The 23,892-nt window shown below is 56.4% G+C and overlaps 1 protein-coding gene across 8 annotated transcripts in view; it reads left to right on the plus strand.

Annotated features, from left to right (window-relative positions):
* The window catches only part of MYO18A (myosin XVIIIA), a 102,040-nt gene that overhangs the window by 67,722 nt on the left and 10,426 nt on the right, over positions 1-23,892 (plus strand). For 5 of the 8 annotated variants that reach the window (XM_042967118.1, XM_042967119.1, XM_042967125.1 and 2 more), the window contains 21 exons: positions 2,431-2,540; positions 5,644-5,709; positions 8,691-8,819; positions 9,518-9,661; positions 10,046-10,135; positions 10,281-10,400; positions 10,603-10,714; positions 11,129-11,256; positions 11,530-11,684; positions 13,459-13,582; positions 13,669-13,869; positions 14,435-14,545; positions 15,250-15,354; positions 15,678-15,824; positions 16,203-16,316; positions 17,673-17,789; positions 17,961-18,044; positions 18,462-18,599; positions 21,489-21,674; positions 21,973-22,112; positions 22,939-22,983. In XM_042967118.1, the coding sequence (XP_042823052.1) occupies positions 2,431-2,540; positions 5,644-5,709; positions 8,691-8,819; positions 9,518-9,661; positions 10,046-10,135; positions 10,281-10,400; positions 10,603-10,714; positions 11,129-11,256; positions 11,530-11,684; positions 13,459-13,582; positions 13,669-13,869; positions 14,435-14,545; positions 15,250-15,354; positions 15,678-15,824; positions 16,203-16,316; positions 17,673-17,789; positions 17,961-18,044; positions 18,462-18,599; positions 21,489-21,674; positions 21,973-22,112; positions 22,939-22,983 (2,566 nt within the window). Of the gene's footprint in view, positions 1-2,430; positions 2,541-5,643; positions 5,710-8,690; positions 8,820-9,517; positions 9,662-10,045; positions 10,136-10,280; positions 10,401-10,602; positions 10,715-11,128; positions 11,257-11,529; positions 11,685-13,458; positions 13,583-13,668; positions 13,870-14,434; positions 14,546-15,249; positions 15,355-15,677; positions 15,825-16,202; positions 16,317-16,798; positions 16,977-17,672; positions 17,790-17,960; positions 18,045-18,461; positions 18,600-21,488; positions 21,675-21,972; positions 22,113-22,938; positions 22,984-23,892 lie in introns of those variants that run through there. The other 3 variants (XM_042967121.1, XM_042967122.1, XM_042967123.1) reach the window with 2 other exon arrangements.

The raw sequence follows: 23,892 nt of genomic DNA on the forward strand, positions 1-23,892 counted from the left end.
GGGTGCCCTTTCTGTGTCTTGCTTCAGTGGACTGAGGAAAGGAAGGTAGCATTTTATTGAACACCCATTATGTGAGCCACACTGTGATTTCTACATATTTTGTCATTCAAACCCCATGACTACCATGCAAGATAAGTGGTAGGTCCACCATTTAAAGATCAGGAGACTGAGAGTCAGAAATGTTGAGTTGGGAATGCAAGCTGGTGCAGCCACTCTGCAAAACAGTATGGAGGTGCCTCAAAAAACTAAAAATAATTTTACGACCCAGCAATTGCACTACTAGGCATTTATCCAAGGGATATAGGTGTGCTGTTTCAAAGGGACACACGCCCCCACCATGTTTATAGCAGCACTATCAACAATAGCCAAAGTATGGAAAGAGCCCAAATGTCCATCAGTGGATGAATGGATAAAGATGTGGTATATATATATACAATGGAGTATTACTCAGCAATCAAAAAGAATGAAATCTTGCCATTTGCAACTACGTGGATGGAACTGGAGGGCATTATGCTAAGTGAAATTAGAGAAAGACAAAAATCATATGAGGACTTTAAGAGACAAAACAGGTGAACATAAGGGAAGGGAAACAAAAATAATATAAAAACAGGGAGGGGGACAAAACAGAAGAGACTCATAAATATGGAGAAAAAACAGAGGGTTACTGGAGGGGTTGTGGGAGGGGAGATGGGCTAAATGGGTCAGGGTCACTAAGGAATCTACTCCTGAAATCATTGTTGCACTATATGCTAACTAATTTGGGTGTAAATTTTAAAAAATAAAATAAAATAAATGCTATTTACAAGTATCCTCTAATCGGTGAATGGATAAAGAAGATGTAGTATATATATATATACAATGGAATATTATTCAGCCATAAAAAGAATGAAATCTTGCCATCTGCAATGACATGGATGTCATTAGAGAGAGTATACTAGAGTATACTAGAGAGAGTCAACTAGAGAGTATAACGCTAAGCAAAATAAGTCTGTGAGAAAAAGACAAATACCATAAGTTTTCACTCATATGTGGAATTTAAGAAACAAAACAAACAAGCAACGGGGAAAAAGAGAGAGAGAGAGAGAGAGAAATCAAGAAACAGACTCTTAACTAGAGAGAACAAACTGATAATTGACCAGAGGAGAGAGGGCTAGGGAGGGTGGATGAAACAGGTGATGAGCACTGGGTGATGTATGGAGTTGTTGAATCACTATATTGTATACCTGAAACTAATATAATACTAGATGCTAGCTAACTGGAATTAAAATAAAAACCTAAAATGGAAAAAAGTACACCAGTCTAAAATTAAAATTTTGTTTTTCTCTCTGTTAAAAAGAAGACTTTCTTAGATTATTGATCTGCTCTTGATAAGAAACCACAACATTTTTTTTTCTTTATCTACCCAGAAAAACAAGGTTTCTATATTTGTTTTTATCAGGGCTCTAATTACCTAAGAAACCTAAAACTTGTCTATATTAAAGGAGCTGAGTTTTGCTAAAAATTATATAACCTTCTATAGAATCTCTTAGTGCCATTTTGGTTAAAACTTAAAACTTAAGTTGTATAATGATCCGTAATCCTATTTAAGCATGTGCTTTCAAACTTTTTGATATTTTTTTTTAATTTTTTTTTATGTTTATTTATTTCTGAGACAGAGACAGAGCATGAGTGGGGAAGGGGCAGAGAGAGAGGGAGACACAGAATCAGAAGCAGGCTCCAGGCTCTGAACTGTTAGCACAGAGCCTAATGTGGGGCTCGAACTCACAAACTGTGAGATCATGACCTGAGCCGAAGTCGGTCACTCAACCGACTGAGCCACCCAGGCGCCCCCAAACTTTTTGATATTTTTAACAAACTTCCCAAAACTTTACATTCTAAATAAAGTTTTTTGTGACTAAAAAAAAAGAAAGAAAGAAATGTTGAGTGGGTCACCCAAGATCACATGATGCTAAGAGCCAGGGTCAGGATTCTAACCCCAAGCCTGTGCACTTTTCCTCTCAGCTACTCTCTGTTGCCCTATTTTCTGTTTCCTTATTAAGCCCTGAAGACATTGTTCTCTCTGGGTTCGAACAGAGTCATAGACTCGGAGCCTAGAAAGCATCTTAGAGGTCATCCCGGTTTTCTTCTCCAGGTGGTCCGCCATCCTCCGTTGGCACACCTCACTGACAAGGAGCTTGCTTCCTTCTAAGGGAAACTGTTCCCTTTGTAACCTTGAAATCCCGCTGGAGGGCAGCCTCCTGTCCCTTGCACCTGCCTCTTCCCTCTCCACCCCTCTTTCCTGGGCCTGCCTCAGCCACGGCCTCTCCTCCCCCTTGAGTTTCTTCCCCTTCCAGTGACGTCCCTGCCTGCTACCTGGGTGCCAGTGGCCATCGGGCGTGCCGGGAGCAGACGGGGTGCTGAAGGACCGACTCTGGACTGCCCTCTCTTTAGGTTACCCTGACCACATGGTATTTTCCGAGTTCCGCCGCCGCTTTGACGTCCTGGCACCACACCTGACCAAGAAACATGGGCGCAACTACATCGTGGTGGATGAAAGGCGGGTAGGTCTGGACCCCAGATTCCTCTTCAGACCCCACTCCAAGCGGCTACCTTTCCTCCCCTAGAGAGAGCCAGGCTGGCCCTTGCTCAGGCTCCTGGTTTTGGCCGACCGGGGCCGGGACAGGGGCACATGGCAGCCAAGCTGTGGCGGTGGGGAGAGGGCAGCCTGGGGAGTCAGAGAAGAGCACCCCCTCTGGAGGCCAGCGCTCTGGCGAGCTGGTCGTCTAAGAGCCTCCCAGGTGGCAGATTGGAACTAATGTTTTGGGTGTACCATTGGTAGCACCTGGGCCCTTCAGCCTCAACTCCCACATCACAGACTGGTTCCCACAGCAGGAAGCTGTCCAGAGGTGAGGCAAGCATCCCTCTTAGGGAGAAGATTGGTGTGGTTAAGGCCTCCTGGGCCAGGGTAAGCCGGAGGCTCCTGGGCCCCTTGTCAGCACAGGGTGGTGAACTCATGGCTGCAGAAAGGGAGGCCTCCCTGCCATTCTGGGCTATCTCTCAGGCTATCACTCCCCAGAGGAGCCCTGCAGACAGCCAGAGGGATCCTTGAGCAGAGGACCCCTCTTTCACTGTGCTCTGGCCTCAGGCTCCCAGCCTGACTCTGAAGGCATCTCAGACCTTCCCTTGGCTTCCCTAAGACGGAGAATGGGGCTGAATGAGGCAGAAAGCCCCCATCCCCTTGCCCCCTGAGTCACAGACCCATATTCACGGAGGCCTCTAAAACTTCTTTCCATCCAGGACTTGCCAGTGTCCTGGGCAAGCTTGCTGTGGATGTAGATGACCCAGCCCCCCTCTGTCTGACCCCTGACCTTTATTCCAGCCTCCCACTCCTGGCTACACCCAGCACCTTGTCATCCCTGGAAACACTTCACTTCAGAAATCTTAAATTCTAACATGGCCTTCTCTGACCACAGCCCTCTACCTGTGCACCTCACTTCTCTCCTCTCAGGACACTTGCTCTTTGACCCTGTTGAGACCTCTCGCTTCTGGACCCCACTCCATTCCCTTCTAACTTTCCTTCCTTTTCCACTCAGCCTCAATGCCGTGGTCCAGACCTCCCATCACTTGGTCTTCGTCACCCTCAGCTCTCCTGAGCCTCCCATGGCACCCGCCCCCCGCCCATGCCCCCCCCCCACACACACACACAACACACACACACACTAGGGCCAGCCTCCAGGCATCTGTGCTCCTCCATTTGGGACTTCCAAGAGCTGTGGGAGAAAATTATACAATTGGGTAGACTTGAAGTCCTACAGGTTCCTGGCCTCCAGCCTCAACGGGGCCCTTGACATGGCCCAGCAAGTTTTTCATATGCCCCATCCTTCCCTGGCCCCTATTCTAAGCTCCTTCCCTGCTGTTCCATTCTCCATCTTTCTCCTCAAATTTCCCCCTACCACACCTTCCCACATCATCCGCCCAGCAATTGACCTTGCCTCTAAATGCTAATAAAATTGAGGTTCCAACTTCCTCCTCTGCCTTCTGTACACTTCTCTTCAGGTGCCTCCTTCCTCAGCCCTCCTGTCCGGGTGGGAGAGGTAGCCCTCCCCTCATCCAGTCCCTTCCTTCTGTGCTTTGGAATCCATTCCTGGTGGCTCCCTGGAGGCCTGCTCCATCAGTGGTAATTGTTCTCTCTCTCTCCTGTTCCATCAGCCTCTCCTTTTTCTGTCCACAGAGAAACATGCTGCAGACACTGTGCTCAGAAAGGAGGCTCCCGTCAACCCTCTCTCACCCCAGACTATTGTCTGTCACTGACCTGCCCCCGTCCCACCGCCATCCATCCCTCCACCCTCAGCTGCCTAGATCCTGGCCCTGACACCCCGGGACTGGTCTCCTATTGCCCCGTGGCCTCCATGTTGCCAGTGCTAATGGGCACTTTTCTGTGCTTCTTGGCCCATGTGACTCTCTTGACAACTCTGTTCTTTTGGAAACATTCTCTGCTCTGTTTCTTTGCTGCCACTCCTGGCTTTGCTCTGGTCTCTCTATTCTTTCTTTCTTTGTCCCTCTGAGCTTCCTTTCTTCTACCTCCCCCTTCCTTTAAGACGCTCTCCCTGGATGTCCATGTTTTCTATTCTACAGCCTCTTCCTGGGCAACCTCATTCACACCCATCACTTCAACTACTGTCTACGTATTGACGACTATCAAATCAATACCTGTAGCCCAGGCCTCTCTCCTGAACTTCAGACATGCATTTCTATCTAGCCGTTTTCTGGACTTCTCTACCTGACCTTATAACACCTCAAACTCAGAGCGTTCAGACCAAACTGATTCGATTCCATCGCCCCCCAAACCTACTCTTGCCCTTCCGTTTCCTACCTTGGAGAATGGCACCATTAACTGTTTAGCTACAGAAGTCAGAAACCTCAGTCGTCTACCCTGCCCTCTCACATGTGGCAAGGCTCTGCCTCCTTGACATCATCTGCATTTCCGCCTCATTCTCTTCCCTGTGGGTCAGGCTGTAGCCTCCCCTCTTATGAATTACTGCAGTAACTGCCTAAGGGATCTCCGTCCATTCTCCCACCGTGTGCCAGCGGGATCACTGAAAAATGCAAATCTGATCATGTCCCTCCTTGAGAGAGCCCTCCATGGGTTCTCAAAGCACACAGGCGCCTCACCCTTTGGCTACTGCCCCCCTGTCTAGTTGCACCTTAGCTGCCCTATCCCCTTCACTCCTGCTGTACTCAACTGTCTGGTTTCCTTGGTGCATTCTTGTAGTCTCCAGGCCTTTGCTCATGCCCGTCCCTCTGCCCGAAATGCCTCGTCTCCTACTTTGGCTAATTCTTACTTGTAGCTAAAGACTCAACACAAGCAACACCTCCTCCAGGATGCCTTCCATGGTTCCCTTGTCTGACCTAGTGCCTCTCCTCAGTGTACTTCACTAATTCACTTGTTTCACCGCCCAACAAGACAACTTGTTCCTCTCGTAGTCATCTTTACGTCCCCAGAATCCAACACAGTGCCTGACACTGCAGATGCCCACTGAGGGTGCTTGTTGAATAAGTAACAGACTGTCTCAGTGGAGGATGGGAAAGGCTCGTGACTGGGCAGAGTCCTGCGTGGAGACGGGGGTGGTCCCTGGCCTCCCTGACAGGGGCATGTCTCTGCAGGCAGTGGAGGAGCTGCTGGAGTCCCTCGACCTGGAGAAGAGCAGCTGCTGCATGGGCCTGAGCCGGGTGAGTCGTCCCTACAGGAAGGCAGCTGGGCCGTCCCTCTCCGGTCACCCTTGTCCAGACAGCTGGCCCTTCCCTTCTGCCGCAAACTTGACTTTCCCTCCCTCTGAATAACTGGCTTGTTCAGTGCCGTGAACACCCCTGTGATGTCAGGAGGGAGTGAGTGGGTTGGAAGGTGGCCCTGAACTTGGCCTGAGTCCTGGTGTGGGGAGTGGGGGAGACAGAAGGGAGGAAAGCCGGACAAAGCGGGAGAGCAGGAGTTGTCCAGGGGACCCTTTGGTGAGTCATCCAGGGCCGCCAGGGTCCCAGAAGAGCAAGCAGGACACAGTGAGGCTGGGCCGGCACCACCTGCCCACAAGCCCGATTCCTCATCTGAATGGAACGTGGCATATAAAAGGCAGGCACGCCCGGTCTGGGTGCCGGTCTGCCGAACTGCTGTCAGGCGAGCGTCCCTCCCGCAGACAGGAGCCCTGCGCGCCCCTCTGTCCTGAGACTTGACAGGTGGCATCCACGTATGTGCCCCGAGGGCTGTGGTGGGAGGGAGAGCATTTGGGAGCCACGAAGAGGGTTCTGAACCTGTCCACCTGTCAGCAGGGAAGGAGGGAACTCCGGGTCCCAGGGCTTCGTGGGGAGCGTGAAGTGGAAGGAGATGCTCGCAGAAAAGGCTCGGTGTTGCTTGTCCGCTCTGTTGTCTCTGTTCTGTATTCTGAGTCACAGTCTCACCCTTCCCTTTCCCGTCCCCTGGCTGTATCTGTGTCTCTGCTGGTTTTCCCTTTTCCTTGGGGCCCTGGCAGTTCCTGCTGGTCTCTTCCTTGGCTTCTGGCTCATCATTTTGTTTCTTTCTTTGTTCTCTGGGTCTTCTGTGGTCCCACTCTTTTTGTGTCATTTTTCTGGTTTAGGTCTCACTGTGTCTGACTCGACCTCTGCCATCCCCAACCATCTGTGAGCCCAGGGGCTGCCAGCTGAGTTTCCTCCCTGGGAAGCCTACAGTCCAAGGTTTCACTTCAGCCTCTTGGTCTCTTGGGCAGGCTCCTACCCCTCTGGCAGGCAGGACTGCTGCTGGCTGGCATTGGGGTGGCACTTCCTCCAAGGCACGTCTCGGGCAGGAGTGGGCCTGTGCAGGCTGGTCCTCTTCTCGGCTGCCATCTCAGACCCTCTGCTGCATCCCAGGTGCCTGGCCGAGACGGGCCAGCCCCAGGGCACACTCGTGCTCAGAGAGGAATTAGGGGCAAAGCTGGATGTTTGCTCACATCTGATTTGGGGGAGAAATTTCAGGGCTTCTAGGCTGTGGTTGGGCTGGCTGGTGAGCAAAGATTCCATGTGTTGGTCGCATTGCGGCTGAGGAGGCGGTCTCAGTCTGAGCCCACAGGACCCTGAGGGTTCAGGCAGGGTGTTTGGGGATCTGAGAGTCTCTTGAAATTTGCAAAATTTGTGTGGATGGGTATGTGGGGGAGGAGAGGGCCCCAAGCTTTCACCTAATACTCAAAAGGACTCTTAACCCCACTAACGTACAGCTGCTCGGAAGAGGTCTAAGGTTCCCTGCCCCAGTGCCTAGACCACCCTTTCTCTTCTCATTGTGAGACACTGAGAATGGGGGCCACTCTCCATCCCGTAACCCGCCACCTCCCTTCTTTGGCCCTAGTCGGACACCCACGTGCGCTGGCCACTAGCCCATATGTCCACCTCTGGGGGGGCTTGGATATTCCCCACCCCCTGGTGGAGTCTCAGGCTCACACATTGTGGGAAATGAAGGCTCAGGTAGGGCTTGAGGCCCATAGGAGATCCCAGGCACTCAGCCCCAGCGTGGGATTTGGGGAAACGTTGCAGAGGACCAAGCTGGCTTTCTCCTAGGCCAGCCCCAGGGGACTAAGTTTCTGTGGAGTCGCCAGAGGCAAAGCTTTCTCAGCAGAAAGTGTAGGCCCTCTCCCCACTTCTTCACTGAAGGAGGGGTCTGGGGATATTGGTTCTGAGTGTTTCCTGTGGAGTTCACGTCTTCTCTTGGCCCCCAGAAAGGGAATTTTCTGTGTTCTGGGCAAGGTGGAGGTGGGCATATTCCCGGATATCCGTTTGCCCTCTGTGAGGATCCTAGAGTCTTTTTTCACCTATTATTTCCCCCTCTTCTTCTCTTAGCAGGGGAAATTTTACCCAGCCCCAGCTCAGAGCACCAAAGAGTGAGAGGAAATGCTGGATGTAGGGGCGCCCAGCTGGTTCCTCTCATGTCTGCTCTCCAGCCCCCAAACCTGTACAACAGGTCCCTTGATGGGGCCAACCCCCGCCCACCCCACTGGCTTCTTCATGAGATGAAACCTGGGTGTGTGGGTGTGTGGGTGTGTGTGTGTGTGTGTGTGTGTGTGTGTGTGTGTGTGTGGAGGTGGGATGTTGGCACATGAAAGAGGAGACTGTCTAAAATGAAACTGAGTGGGGAGGGTGCAGGGAGGGTACCCCCTGCCCCTTGCCGCACCCTTTCTCTGCCCACGGCTGCTGGACCTTTCTCTTCTCACACACATTCCCCACCATCCACTTCACCTGATCCGAGGTGGCTGGAGCCTGCGGTGGGCCCTGCGGTGGGCTGTGGGCCCAGGGGGCAAGGACGGTGTTGCTGGCAGTCCTGGGGGAAGAAGCCACCGTAGATGTTGCTGAGGGGTGTCCTGTCCCCGTTTGACAGTGGCCGCTTCATTTCCTTCTTGTCCCAGATTCCTTCCCTTTGACTTCCCTCTCCTTTTATCTCTCTTTGAAGTTAGATTTCCCACCCTACTCCTCTCCTTCCAAAACACCGCCCCAGCCCCCAGCCTGGGCCTCCTCCCTCAGCCATCCTGGGGCCTCTCCTTTCTCCTTCCCTCCTCTCTTGTTCCCTTGGATTTTCAGGTTCTTCCCAGGCCAAGGGCCCCCTCCCAGGCCCGCCCGTCTCCTATGCCAGCTGCCTGTTCCCCTGCTGGGTTGCCCAGAGCCCATCACCCGCCTTCATCCAGCCTGCTTCTCCACAGGTGTTCTTCAGGGCTGGCACGTTGGCTCGGCTGGAGGAGCAGCGGGACGAGCAGACCAGCAGGAACCTAACCCTGTTCCAGGCGGCCTGCAGGGGCTACCTGGCCCGCCAGCACTTCAAGAAGAAAAAGGTCCCACTCCCCGGCCTAGGTGGCAGAGCTGAGTACCTGGGGTGGGGGCGGGGGTTCAAGGGGACATGCCGGCGCAGGAGGCTGGTCTTGGGGCCATGAGTTATTGTTAGCTGGGGGAGAAGAGGCACGGGCCTCCCAGGGCCAGCATGCCCTGGGCCGGGGCGGGGAATGGGCAGCTCCTGGGTGCCAGAGAGTGTGCTGGTATGCCCAGCTCTGGGGCTGTGTGGCCTGGTCCTAGGGCAGGGGTGGGGGGCAGGGCTTAGGGGAAGGTGGGCTCTGGATCATAGGCTGCTCCATGAAGATTAAGGAGCTGTGTCAGCGACTCCTTTTCTTATTAGCAAGTCCATAAAACAGCCAGCACCGCCGCCTCTTGTGTTTCAGCAAGATTAGGTTTTATAGCACATCTAGGCCAGGGTGCTGGAAATAATCAGGCAGCAAATAAAGCAGATGAAATTATTCCTAATGACGGCAGAGCGGTTAGTGCCCAGTGCGGTGCTCCCAGCGCCGGGCTCTCTGCCGCCCACTCTCTGAGGGATGGGGAGAGGCTGAGAGCCAGGGGTGGTGGAGGGATTGTTTGAATGGGGCAGGGGCGGGGGCGGGGGGGTTCAACCTGGCCGCTGTGCTGCCGGCGGTGGTGGGGATCCTGGTTGCGCTTGGGACTGAGGTCCCTGTTGTGCACCACCCCCGCCCCAACTCAGATCCAGGACCTGGCCATCCGCTGTGTGCAGAAGAACATCAAGAAGAACAAAGGGGTGAAGGACTGGCCCTGGTGGAAACTCTTTACCACCGTGCGGCCCCTCATCGAGGTGCAGCTGTCCGAGGAGCAGATCCGGAACAAAGACGTACGTAACAGCCCAGGAAGGGCCAAGCCAATGGGAGAGGACAGGTTCATCCGTGTGGGCAAAAGCCTTGCCGGCTTGTCTTGAGCTCCCAAGTCCTCTTTATTTAGTCCAGAGAGCTGGTGTCCTTGAACTATGCCCATCAAACGGAAGGCATCCCTCTGGGGTGCTGGCTAAGCCGCTGGGTAGCCTCTCGGCATAAAATCGCAGGCATCCTTAGCATCTGGGGAAGGGTCCAGGGATAGGAGCCCCTGGGAGGCAGTGGCTTCCTATTCCCCGTGTCCTGGCCTAAGCTTCACCAGCTCCCTTCACCCCAGGGGTGCTGATTCCAGGCCCCAGCCTCCCACAGTGCCTCTGGCTCACTTTGCCCTCTTTACTGCACCCTAGGAGGAGATCCAGCAACTGCGGAACAAGCTTGAGAAGGTGGAGAAGGAGCGGAACGAGCTTCGGCTCAACAGTGACCGGCTGGAAACCCGGGTGAGTGACTCCCAACACCAGGCCGACTGGCCACCTGTGCGGGGTGCCAGGCCTAGGAAGTGCCCCCCCCTCCGCCCCGCCCAGGGGTTCCAGCTGAGTGAGGCAGGCATTTCAACTGGTGGCCACTCCCTCCCCCCAACCCCAGATCTCAGAGCTGACATCGGAGCTGACTGATGAACGCAACACAGGAGAGTCCGCCTCCCAGCTGCTGGACGCAGAGGCCGCCGAGAGGCTCCGAGCCGAGAAGGAGATGAAGGAGCTACAGGTGAGGGCAGGGCCGGGGTGAAGACAGTCGTGCCAGTGACTACCACGCCCTGGTATCCATCCGCTCCCCCCACTGGGGACAGGTGGCCCGGCACCCCTGTCCACCCTGGGTGAGCACGTGACCGTGGTCTGTGTGGCTCAGGGCCCTGGCTGGTACCGAGTGAGGGAGTGGGACGGCAGCCTCATACGCCTCCCCTCTACAGACCCAGTATGATGCGCTGAAGAAGAAAATGGAAGTGATGGAAATGGAGGTGATGGAGGCCCGTCTCATCCGGGCAGCTGAGATCAACGGGGAGGTGGACGATGATGACGCAGGTGGGTGTGAGCCCAGAGGAGCTCGGCAGTGGCCTGAGTGGCAAGCTTGATACCCACCCCTGGGCAGCCGCGCCCCTGGCCTGGGCCCATCCCCCATCCGTAGAGCTGGTGCAAGGCTCCAGTGAAAGAAATAGACGAGAAGGTAGAGGTGCTGGTGAACGTAGGGGATCATCATGGAGGGTTATGCAGCCATGATCATGACAGTGTCTGAGGGCCATGGTCCGAGGGTCCCCGGGGAGAGGACAGCACACATAGCCACACACCCTCTCTAGTCTTTTCCTGGCTTGTGAGGAAGCTGTCACTCCAGAGACCTTTCTGAGTCCCTCTGGCCGATTCCACCTGCTTCGTGCCCTCTGCCCCTTCTCAGGGACTCTCAGCAGCTTGGTCCTCCCTTGTCTGCCCCCGACCCTGCAGGTGGTGAGTGGCGCCTGAAGTACGAGCGAGCCATGCGGGAGGTGGACTTCACCAAGAAGCGGCTCCAGCAGGAGTTTGAGGACAAGCTGGAGGTGGAGCAGCAGAACAAGAGACAGCTGGAGAGGCGGGTGAGGCTGGCGGGAGGAGGGCGGCCTGTGCCTGGGAGGGCCTTGGGGCCACGCGGAGCCGGCGAGCCCCCAGGGTCCACCTGTTAGCCTCTCGGTGCTGGGAACACCCAAGGGCAAACAATTGTTAGAGAGTGTCTTCGGTTCCCTGGATGTCCCAGACTTCAACCCACATCCCTGGGTCCCTCCCTCCCTCGCCTCCTCCTCCTCCCCTTCTCCGCCCATACTTCCGGGCCCCTCGCTGGCTGCTGACCCTGTGCCCCACCTTGGCCCTAGCTCGGAGACCTGCAGGCCGACAGTGACGAGAGCCAGCGGGCTCTGCAGCAGCTCAAGAAGAAGTGCCAGCGGCTAACAGCTGAGCTGCAGGACACCAAGCTGCACCTGGAGGGCCAGCAGGTCCGCAACCACGAGCTGGAGAAGAAGCAGAGGAGGTGGGTGGGTCCCCCGCCCTGGGCACAGAAGACTTCCTAGAGCAACCCCAACAGGGCTCCCTGCCTCCCCCTCCAGGGAGGAGACAAGGAACGAGGGCCTGAATTGGGTCAGGGACCATGCCTGCATGGTCCCTTGTCCTGGAATGTGTCTCACCCCTGACCTCTGAGGAGCACTCAGGCTGCATCCCCACTGGAGGCCCGCTCGGGCCTTCGCTCTTGGACGTGCTCCCCGCAGTGTGTGCCCATCACCCTGCCTGGACCCAGTAGGACGAGCTCACCCAGGACCCGTGCAGAACGCACCCGCGGCCCTGCCCCTTGCCCCCACCCCGCTCCCCATCTCCCGCTTGCCTCAGCCACACAGACACCCTCTCCTGGCTAATGTTGTTAAACCACCGTGCTACTTCCATCTCATTATGGTAATGACACAAAGGAGGGGGGCAGCCCTCACAGGATAAAATCCAATCTAAATTAATTTCCCTGGCTGGGGATGGGAATGGGACGCCTTTATTAGCAACACCGGGGAACCCACACACCCTGGGAGCAGCAGGGTGCCCCAGGGAGCAGGAACAGCGCCTAGTTCCCCTCTGCAGGGGAGGGCCTCTCAGCAGAGGCCCCGGGTGCCTTGGTGAAGGAACAGCATCACACCCACGACCCTGGGGGTGAGCAGGGCAGAGGCGAGTCCTTCCAGTGACCCCGGGGTTACCCTTGGCCTCCTGGGCGTTCTGCTGTCCTCCCAGCTGGGCGCTGCTTGCAGAGAGTGAGGAGAGACAGATCTTACTCCTCCCTCCCAGCACCGCGCCTCTCCGCTTCCCTAGTTCTCTTCTGTACCCCACCCTCCCTTTCCCATAGAGGCGGGCGCCCTTAGCGGGACGCGTCTCCCGAGCACCCCGATGGCAGTGCCAGCCCGGCCTAGTTACTGTCTCCTGCTGCACTCCCTGCTGGGCAACTTATTAGGTTTCATTTCAGCTGCCCGGAGTTTCCTTACCTTTTTTTTTTTTTTTTTTTCAATGTGGGGTTGGGTTGGGGGGAGCCATTCAGTTTTCAACAGGAACCTCATTAGCTATTCAGGGAAGGTGTCAAGAGGAATTTCAGCAATTTGCTCCTTATTTAGAGTCACTGGGTGGGAAATAGGAGGCCAGGAGGTAGAGGAGCAAGGAAAGAGGCCTCGACCCTGGCCTGTGTGCCCATCGAAGCGCACTGCCAGCTGGGCACAGTGGGACTGCTGGCTTCCAGCCCGGCGTGGGCTGTCCTGGTGGTGACACGAGTTCTGCTGGGCCTGGCCAGAGGCTGGCACCCAGGGGTGGGGGCCAGAGCCAGCTGCTCATCTAGAGTGGCCAAGATGAACTGTGGAAAGTGAGTGAGATGAGGCAGGACGTCCATTTCTACCTATTTCAGTGCCCACCTGGCCCCTCGTTCTTGGATCTGTTGAAATGGAAAAGGTCAAGACAGCAACTAGGCAGAATCTATCCACCTCTTCCCTGGAAGCTGTCTGTGGGTCCCTTCCTAGGCCCCCCTGGTACAGGGGCTCCTTAGACCGGCACGGTGAAATGCCCCCATCCCAGACCAGGCTGCTCAGCAGGGCGAGGTGGCCTGACCTGTATCCTGGATGTTGCCTCACCCCTGCCCTATCCCCCTGCTTTCGGGCCGTGCGAGGCCGCCTCCGCTTGCATCCTGTGCTATGGTGGCCCTGATTCCTGGTGGCTTCTGGGTGCCGGAGATCCGGACTCTTCCCTGCGCTGGGGGAGCCACCTTGGCCATGCATGTTCCCTCACAGGTTTGACAGCGAGCTGTCGCAGGCGCACGAGGAGGCCCAGCGGGAGAAGCTGCAGCGGGAGAAGCTGCAGCGAGAGAAGGATGCTCTCCTCGCCGAAGCTTTCAGCCTGAAGCAGCAACTGGAGGTGCGTGGGCCACCCGCATCCGTGCCCCATCCCCATCACAGACGCGGGCTGGGCCCCGGCCGGCCTCATCTTCTCTTTTGCTCCAGGAAAAAGACATGGACATTGCGGGGTTCACCCAGAAGGTCGTCTCACTGGAGGCTGAGCTCCAGGACATTTCTTCCCAAGAGTCTAAGGATGAGGCCTCTCTGGCCAAGGTCAAGAAACAGCTCCGGGACCTGGAGGCCAAGGTCAAGGATCAGGAAGAGGAGCTGGATGAGCAGGCGGGGACCATCCAGATGTTGGAGCAGGTGCTACAGGGTTTGGCCGAGGGATGCACCAGCATCCCCCCCTCCCCCACCCCCACCCCCCGCCACTAACCCAGGGAATAGCCGGAGGAGGACAGGTTCCCATGTGCAGTCATTCATTCGTTCCCTTACTCACAAAATGTGGGGTACGCACCTGATCGGTGCCAGCCACAGTGTGAAAGTAATTAAGCTTTCACGTAGCTCTCCGCAAGAACAAATCTTGATTGAGCTCTAGCGTTCAGGGGTTCAGGATGCACAGCAGCCAGGAGGCCCTGAGCCCACCCAGCCCACCCCCCAGCCACCGTGTCAGTCCAGGGAGCTAGAGCCCGAAGGCCAAATGGAAGACCTACAGAATTGTCCCCACCTCTGGCAGCCTCCCCTGGGCCTGGGACAAACATCTAGTGAGGGAGTTCGGCTTCTGTGGAGAAGCTGGCTGCCACAGGAGCAAGGCAGGAGCACAGGGGTATTTCTGGCAGAGACCATCCCCACTCCTGAGCCCAGGGAGCACTGCCCGTCAGGGTGTAGCACTGGGGTCAGGAACCTGGTCCCTATTCCCAACCACCTCCAGGCCAAGCTACGTCTAGAGATGGAAATGGAGCGAATGAGACAGACCCATTCCAAGGAGGTGGAAAGTCGGGATGAGGAGGTGGAGGAGGCCCGGCAGTCATGTCAGAAGAAGGTAAGGTAATGGGCACCTACCCTGTCCCGTACAAACCCTGGTTCCCCCATCACTGCTTTAAAGGAAGGGGTTTAAAGTCAGTTGAGCGTACAACTCTTGATTTTGGCTCAGGTCATGATCTCACAGTTCATGGGATCGAGCCCCAAATTGGGCTTTCCACTGACAGTGCAGAGGCTGCTAGGGATTCTCTCTCTCTCTCTGCTCCTCCCCCACTCATTTGCGCCTGTGCGCACTCTCTCTCTCTCTCTCAGTAAATAAATAAACGTTAAAAAAAATAAAGTAAGGGGTTTTCTGTTTTCCTACCTTAGCCACACTGTCATCCATTGCCATTCTGGACCCGGAACCTCTGCTGGAGACCCTGGCATTGGCTGGGATGTGTGCTCTCGGGGTCGATAGAGAAGCTCAGTCCTTTGAGGCACGAATGCTCCCTGCTTTCTGTGCCAAGCGACAGCTCACTCTGTACCCCTCTGCAGTCAGCTAGCCTGACCCAGCAGGGCCTGCCCACTCCAGAACGAAGTCCCTCCTCTCCCTCCCAGGCTGCTTTGAAACCCTAGGAACCCCAGACTTGGGGTCTGGCCCCTTGGGGTCCTCCGTGCTCAGCCCGCCCCACAGTTTTCCCAGGGTAGGGGGATCCAGAAGGGAAGGGGACTGGCTGGAAGCAGACGCTGAAGGGACCGGTGGGCCTCTGTCCCCGGGCCCTGCAGTTGAAGCAAATGGAAGTGCAGCTTGAGGAGGAGTATGAGGACAAGCAGAAGGTGCTTCGAGAGAAGCGGGAACTGGAGAGCAAGCTCGCCATGCTCAGCGACCAGGTAAGTGTGGCCTGCTGGCGGGGGCCCGGCCAACAGCCTGTACCGTCCGGCCTTAAGGAGGCCATCTCAGGGATACAAAGCTGGGAATGGGGAGGGGGACTGGGCTCCGTAAAGCCCACCGTCATCGCGTGTATAACTGGGGTCATTACCACACACAGCACCCCCAGGCTTTTCTCACTGGCCGGCACGACCCTGGCACTTCCTCTGTTGTTACTTGTTAAGGGGACTCTCAGAATGAGGGCAAGAGTGAACCAGGGGCTTAGGGAAGATAGGAGGAGGCTCTGTGGTGGAACCCAGAGCCCCAGCTTCTGGTGTCCACCCAGGTGAACCAGCGGGACCTGGAGTCAGAGAAGCGGCTCCGGAAAGACTTGAAGCGCACCAAGGCCCTGCTGGCAGATGCCCAGATCATGCTGGACCACCTGAAGAACAACGCACCCAGCAAGAGGGAGATCGCCCAGCTGAAGAACCAGGTATCTTTACAGAGAGGAAGTCGGCAGCTCCAGGGGACTGGTTCTTTCTCCTGCTCCTGCCCCTCTCAGGGATTCTTGAGTCCTTGAGAAGGAAGGTAACAGGGAAGGGGGAGAAGCCACTTGTAGCAGCCAGACTCCTAGGATCTGTGCCTGCCATACAGCGTGACCGCCAAGCCCCAGGATGGCATGGATGGGTCCCTGTACCCACCCTCCCTGCCACAGCAGATGCCTGTGCGTGCACCCCAACACGCCACAGCCCCGGGGTCAAGCGAACAGAGCGCCTGGGCTCCTTCTCCCCTGTGAGCACCCTGTACAGCCCTCCTGCTCCCAGGGAATGGCTGACGTCTCTCCCTGGGGCGGGGGTGGCTCTGTGTCCAGCTGGAGGAGTCAGAGTTCACCTGTGCAGCGGCCGTGAAAGCGCGGAAAGCAATGGAGGTGGAGATCGAAGACCTGCACCTGCAGATTGATGACATCGCCAAAGCCAAGACCGCGGTGAGAGACTGGGGTGTGCGGGCCAGGCTCGGGGGGGGGCGGCTGAAGCAAAATAGAGCTGTACCTGTGGCTCCCTTCCCCCCAGACGGGGGCCCTGCCCCAGCCCACTCCCTTCACTCCAGGACTTCCTGCAGGGAGAGGGGGCCTCCCCTCCTTCGCCCCTCCCCACTCAGAGCAGAGGCTGGGAGGGGGGCGAGGTGGAAGAGGGAGCCAGCAAGGGCCCATCTCCCTGTTTAACCACCTGCCTGTGGGAGCTTGGCCGCAGGCCCCAACACCATAAATAAAGGCAGCTAATGTGGCTGAGGGATGTAAACAGGTGCCTAGAGATTAGCGGAAGCACCGATAAGAGGATGGGATGGCTCCGTTTCCCTCCTCTTCCCCTGGCCAGCCCACTGACAAGCCCAAGCGGCAGCTAATTAGAGCTTTTATTTAATGCTTCCCTTTTAATTCCCTACCTCTCCCACGGCCCATCCATCGGCCGGGAATTCATTACGGGGATGCGGCCACCAGTACCTCCTTGGGCAGGGAAGGGGGCAGCGGGGAGGCTAGGCTGGGCTCTGGGCTCCGCGGCCCCCCAGCTGGTCACCCATCTGCTGAGAGATGCCAATCTCCCGGGCTTGATTTATCCCCGTGACATTTGTGCTCCTCAGCAGTTTTCAGGTGAGTAATTCAAATTCTTTAATTGTGTTAAAAAAGGCTGTTATAAAATTACCATTTTATTTAAATCCGAGTTAATAAATTTCTTGGCGGAGGCTTCCCCAGCTCCCCACAGCCCGGTAACAAGACGGATGGGGCAGAGAAGGAGCCAACGCAGTCATTTTGGTTTGGAATTACAGGCTAATAGATTCATTCATTTCCTGAAGCTGCTGTTGGCCGTCTCCTCCCCTCCCCCCAGGAGTGGACCGGCTGTGGGGGCTGGATGGCCTGGGAGCAGGCCGTGGGGGGCGGGGGGCGGGGGGGGGGGGGCGGAGAATGAGAATCCGAGCTAGCAGAGCTTCCCAGAGTCCAGGGGTCCTTGCCTGAGGCCTGAAGGGGGCAGAGTACCTTCAGGTTAGGGCCTAGATTGCTGGTGCCAGGATGATGGGTCATTTGTTCTGGGCAGACCTTTTCTGCCTTCTCATTAGCCTTCAAAGAGCTGCCAGAAAGCAGCTGTCATTTAGCCCAGGGTCTGCCCACGCTGCGAAGACAGCCTTTGTCTCAGCTGCCCGAGCACCACGGGTCTGGACCAGTGCGTGGACCCGGCCCTGACATCACCCCCTTCCCTTTGGAGGTGGCATGGGGAAGTTTGGATTTGCCACCTGGTGCCGCCGGGCACTCGAGGCCCCATGCCCTCTGATCGGTCTTGCCTCCGTCCAGCTGGAGGAGCAGCTGAGCCGCCTTCAGCGTGAGAAGAATGAGATCCAGAGCCGGCTGGAAGAGGACCAGGAGGACATGAATGAGCTGATGAAGAAGCACAAGGCAGCCGTGGCTCAGGTGCCCCACCACACCCCGCGCCACAGACGCTGGCCCTCTGGTCCTCTTCCTAAGCCCCCCCCCCCCATGCCACTTCTCTTGGGAGTCGCGGGCCTGCACTCTATGTGCGGTGTGGTGGGCTGGGGTTTGTGTTCATGGGGGATCCTGCTTCAGCACTCACTCCTTTCCCAGGCCTCGCGGGACTTGGCACAGATGAATGACCTCCAGGCTCAGCTAGAAGAAGCCAATAAAGAGAAGCAGGAGCTGCAGGAGAAGGTGGGGACTTTCTCCCTTGGTAGAAAGAGGGTGTGGGGTCCCTGTATGTGGGGGCGGACCCCCAAGCCCGTTGGAAAGCAAGCGCTCCTCTCAGTTATTAGTAATCCACGCCGCCGCATCAATGCACGCGAAGGGCTAGGCTTGGAGCCGTATCACCACGGTAGACATTTTGGCTTCAGCTGCCTCATTTCACATTTCTATTCCCTCTCTGGTCCTCGGCTTTCTCCTTTCCCTCCAAAGGGCAAAATCTGTGCCAGCATCGGGCCAGGTGGGGAATGCCTCTGGCTCGGGGCCCTGTCCTCCCACCTCCCCAGTGCATCCCTCCCTCCCTCGGCCCTCTGGTCACCATGGTGATCTTGCCCAGGCTCTGCCCCTCCCTTCTGGGCTCAGCTCTTCTCTTCCTGCCCCCACCCCCAGCTACAAGCCCTCCAGAGCCAAGTGGAGTTCCTGGAGCAGTCCATGGTGGACAAGTCCCTGGTGAGCAGGCAGGAAGCTAAGATCCGGGAGCTGGAGACCCGCCTGGAGTTCGAAAGGACCCAAGTGAAGCGTCTGGAGGTGGGTGCACACTTGTCCTGGTCCGTAGCCAGAGCAGGGCAGAGCTGCCCCGGCAGCTGGAGCCACGCATGCTCAGCTGCGCCGGGCAGGCCACGGACGCTCCTCAGAGGCCCCTGCCAAGCTGCCAGGCCAGCTGACGGGGCGGGTGCCTTCCCCCCGCCCGCCCCTCCTGCTCTCTGGGCACCGTGGAGCCAGCCTGCTTTACATTCTGTTTCCGTGCTTGCTTTCTGCCAAGGGACCAGAGCAGCTTAGCTTTTTGTCTTCATATTTTCCTCCACCATGAGCTCCCCCCGCCGGTCCCCTCACTCGCTCTCGCTCTGCTCTCCTCTCCGGCAGGGTCATAAATATGCAGCGGATGGCGCCACTTCTGTGAGGGCTGAAGTCTGTTCTCTCATCTCACCGCGCTCGCTCTCTCTCTCCCTTCCCTTTTTTATTGCCTTTTTTCCTCACTTCTTCCCACCCTTCTTGTCTCTGCTTTTTCTCCTCTCTCTTTGCTTCTCTCCACGTCTGCCCCCTTCTTTTGCGCTTCTCCTCCCCACCCTCTCCCCACGTCTTCCTCTCTGCCCATCCCATGCCTCCTCTCCCTCTGCTCTTCATCCTTTCCTTCAACCCTCCTCCTGTTCCTGTTCACCCCTCTCCTGCTCTGTCTTGTTATCCCTTCCACCCGTGGCCTCCATACTCCACATCCAGTCCTCTCTGCTCCAGGCTCCGGAAGCCGGCGCGCCCAGCCCCACCCTCCCTGGTAGAGCAGGTGGGAAGAGAGAGGCAGGCAGAATTGTCTCTGGGTGAACACTCCCCTCGCCCTATTTTTAAGTTCTCCTCCTCCCGCTCGAGCTTGTAGACTCGTAGAAGCACCTCCAGGTCTCCATGAGAACTGTGCTCATGGGCGTGCGTGCCAAGGAGCGTCCCTGCCACCTCCCCGGCAGCCCCTCAGCCCGTGAAGCAGGCACCAGGGAAGGGATGGAAACAGGTGACTCTGGAGCTGGCAGTGGGCATTGAGAGGGCATTAGTACCCTTGACCCGGGAAGGGAGTATGGCCGAAGCTCCCAAGATGAGGTCACAGTCCTCAGGAGAGCTAGGGAGAGTTAGGGGAGACCCAGTGATGTTCCTCGGCTACACACCACAGCCTCAGCACAGCTGGTAATATCTTGACCCCCATCTTGCATACAGGAAGGGTTAAATAGGTTGCCTAAGGTCACAAAGCTATCAAGGGGCAGGAGAAGCCATTGATCCGGTGGCTCTGGGGCAGATCTGTATACTTGTCTCCTTTCCTTGTTGACCTCAGTCCCTTTCCTCGGCTCTCTCTGTTTCCCTTCTGCTCAGAAGAGCAGTCTTGTAGTTTAGACGCACAGAATGTTAAACACAAATGGCCCTTAGAAATCATATAGTCCAGGGGCACCTGGGTGGCTCAGTCAGTTAAGCGTCCAGCTTCGGCTCAGGTCATGATCTCATAGTTCTTGGGTTCGAGCCCCGCGTCGGGCTCTGTGCTGACAGCTCAGAGCCTGGAGCCTGCTTCGGATTCTGTGTCTCCCTCTCTTCTGCCCCTCCCCCACTCATGCTTGCCCGTGCTCTCTCTCTCTCTCTCTCTCTCTCTCTCTCAAAAACAAACAAAAATCAGAAATCATATAGTCTAGTGCTGTTATTTTAGAGACACAGAGGCTGGGGGGCCTGGGGTGGAGACCCCATGGCCAGTCCGCAGTAGAACCAGAAGCAGGTCCTTCCCTCATGCTCTGCCGCAACCTCCAGGTCATTTCTTGCACAACATCCTATGGCCCGGGAGGGAACGATGTATTCAGTTTCTGGAGGAAGAGAGATTCATCAGGCTTAGAGGGATGGCTTTGTGCTTAGAATCTGATGACTGTTTAGTCTCCTAATCCAGGAACTCTCATAAACCATTCACCTCCAAGCACAGGATCTAGCTTTTGGAGCTGCTGGGTTCAGAGTCCCTGAGGGAAGTCCTGCTGACTGTAGAGGCCCCACCCATGGTATCAATGTGGACAGACCCAGGCTGTAGCCAGAGGGTTCCTCCGACCTTGGTCGTGATGATGATGATGATGATGATGATGATGATGATGATGATGGCGGCACCTTTCATCATCCCAAGTGCCTTCACATACTTTACCTTATTTAATCTTTAAAAGACCCTGGGGGTGGGGAGGGGCATGACTTGATGGCTCAGTCAGTTAAGCATCTGACTTTGGCTCAGGTCATGATCTTGCAGTTCGTGAGTTTGAGTCCTGCATCGGGCTCTGTGCTGACAATTCAGAGCCTAGAGCTGTTTCGGATTCTGTGTCTCCCTCTCTCTCTGCCCCTCCCTCGCTCACGCTCTGTCTCTCTCTTTCTGTCTCTCTCTCTCTCTCTCAAAAATAAACAAACATCAAAAAAAATTTTTTTTTTAAAAAGACACCAGAGGACTGCGGTAGGTGTTATTCTCCCATATTACAGAAGATAAAGGAAGGGGGCACCTGGGTGGCTCAGTCTGTTAAGCATCTGACTCTCAGCTCAGGTCATGATCTCACAATTCATGGGTTTCAGCTCCGTCTTGGGCTGAGCTGACAGTCTGGAGCCTGCTTGGGATTCTGTCTCTCCTTCTCTCTGCCCCTTTCCTGCTTACTCTGTCTCTTTCTCTCTCTCGCTCTCGTTCTCGCTCTCTCTCTCTCAAATCAATTAATTAATTAATTCATTTATTTATTTTAAAAAAGATAAAGGAAGGCTCTTCAGAGAGCTTTAATTCTTGCCCACCTAGCAGACCTAGCAGCGAGTGGTGCCAGAGTGGTGCCAGCGAGTGCCAGAGCTGGACCCCAGGCCTCCTGACTCTGGAGTCTCGTCAGAGTCACACTCTCGTCTCTGACTAGCTGGTGGGCTTCTCTTCCCTACCTCCCCCTCCAGAGCCTGGCCAGCCGGCTCAAGGAGAACATGGAGAAGCTGACTGAGGAGCGGGATCAGCGCACAGCAGCTGAGAACCGGGAGAAGGAGCAGAACAAGAGGCTACAGCGGCAGCTCCGCGACACCAAGGAGGAGATGGGCGAGCTCGCCAGGAAGGAGGCCGAGGCGAGCCGCAAGAAGCATGAACTGGTAACGTGCCAAAACCCGCAGGGCCCCGAGCAGGCAGCTGTCTGGGTGCACGCCTCCCCTGGGCTGGGGTGGGGGATGGGCCACAAAGAAACGAGAGTTTAGATCTCTGGAAGGAAGAGGAACACGTCCCAAGGCCAGGCCAGAGGGCCGGGGGCAGTGCCCGAGTCTCCATCTGGCACTCCATGGCGCCTCCATGGCGCTTCTTCCCGGCCTGGAGAGACTTGCAGCGGGCTTTCTCTAGAGCAGCCAGATAGAGACTGGCCCTCCGGTGAACTCGACTGCCCCCTCTCCCTCCTAGGAGATGGATCTGGAGAGCCTGGAAGCCGCTAACCAGAGCCTGCAGGCCGATCTCAAGCTGGCATTCAAGCGCATTGGGGACCTGCAGGCCGCCATCGAGGACGAGATGGAGAGCGATGGGAATGAGGACCTCATCACCAGGTGAGGGGGCCTCTGTGGCAGCGGCGGCCGCACCGAGGCCCTCTGACCACCTGTGGAGCAGGCCACGAGGTAGAACAGCTTCAGTCTCTGTCTCCCTGCCACTGAGCCACCAGCCCACCTTTCCCTCATCGCCAGACCCCAGCATGGACCCTGTCCTGTAATGACCGAGGGCAGGACCGGTGCTTCCCCGGGTGAGATGCCCTCCCTCCCCCTCCCTGTCCTCCCTCCTCAGGCCTCCCGGGAACCTGGCTCTCCAGCTCTGCCTGTTCACAATGAGTTATTCCCCCGTTTAGCTGCATTTCCGATGGCGCCTGCCCTACTCTGGGGAAAGCAGAGATTTAAGGCCCATGGTACCTTGTTACCATGCCAGAGATTTTCTCTCATAAAACCCACCCAGGGAATGGTTTCGGAGAGAGAGATTTATAGTCCTAGGCTCAGGAAGAAGTCACAAGGCAGGTAGACCAGCAGTTCTGGAGGGTGAGGGTCAGGCCCTGGAGAAACTCCGAAGGCTGCCTTGGGCGGACCCCCACCCCCAGACCTGCCCCCTTCCTGCTTGAGCGCTGATGCCCCATCCTGCAAGTGGGTCCTGGCCCACATAAGAAGCCTGCTCCTTGGGGGCAGAGAAAAAGTGCCCCGGGGCGGCCCAGACCTCCCTCTGAGGATACACTGTCACTCACCCCCCCCCCCCCAGCTGGTCTCAGCCAGCCAGAGCCATGTCTTGCTCAGGATGTCCACCTTGGCCGAGAGGTCCACCCTTGCTTTGCCCACTGGTTTTTCAATCTTCTTCTTCTGTCCCCCTAGCCCACCATTTTCTTTCTGTTTCCAGTTTGCAGGACATGGTGACAAAGTATCAGAAAAGAAAGAATAAACCGTGAGGACTGGGGCGCAGGCGCTCTCTGCCTCTCCTTCTGTGGTGTCTAACTGCCCCTAACACTGGCTTTCACCCAGGGTCCCCACTGCATGCCGCACGTGGACACGGCCTCTTGCACACTCTCCAAGCTGGTCTCACGCTAACACCACTGACTCTGCCCTGAGGGGAGGCAAGGCCAGGGCAGTGAGGCGCTACCCCAGGAAGGTGCAGGCTGGCGCTCATGCCCATGGTGTGCAGGACGGGGGCTCCATCAGAAAAGAGAGCTCAGCCTCATTCGGTGGTACCCACAATCTGCCTTCCTGAGCTCCAGCCCTCTCCTTCCTCAGAAACCAAGCCTCCCAGCCTATTTCTCTGGGGAAAAGTCTGTTCGGGCTGGATTTTTCCATACCCTGGGGCTCCTTTGGAGCCCGAGCTACCCAAAAGAAGCGGGTATGTTTCATTTTGAAAGGTCCACCACCTTCTGGTGGCAGACAAAGGTACAAGGTGAGGAGCATCTAGCAGTTACTTGTTTGGGGAAGGCATCCAGGCAGCTAATCACAGCCCGGGAGCAGTGGCAGGGGGGAGGGAACTGGCAAGAGAAGGGAACGCAGCCAGATGTGTTTACTTTACTCCCTGCGGGCGCCTTGGGCACAGGGAGGCCCCAGGCATTTGTGCTGGTGCCTGTCTGTCAGGTGGCAGGGAGCCCAGCATATCCGCCCTCTCTCGATTCTTTCTTTCTGGGTGGGAGCTGGACGGCGGGTGTGAGATGTGCAGGCCTTCAGGCGGATCGGAGTGATCCTCCGTCAAGTTCGTCAGGGCTGTTTGTTTGGAGGTTGTTTTTTTAGCGTGGCATTGGATTTCCTCCCCCTACTCCCTCTGGCTTGGCAGGCCTCCTCCCCTGGCCAGGATGGGCTGGCGGCCGCGCAAAGG

Source organism: Panthera tigris, chromosome E1 (genome assembly GCF_018350195.1).
Source record: "Panthera tigris isolate Pti1 chromosome E1, P.tigris_Pti1_mat1.1, whole genome shotgun sequence".
Classification (NCBI taxonomy): Eukaryota; Metazoa; Chordata; class Mammalia; order Carnivora; family Felidae; genus Panthera; species Panthera tigris.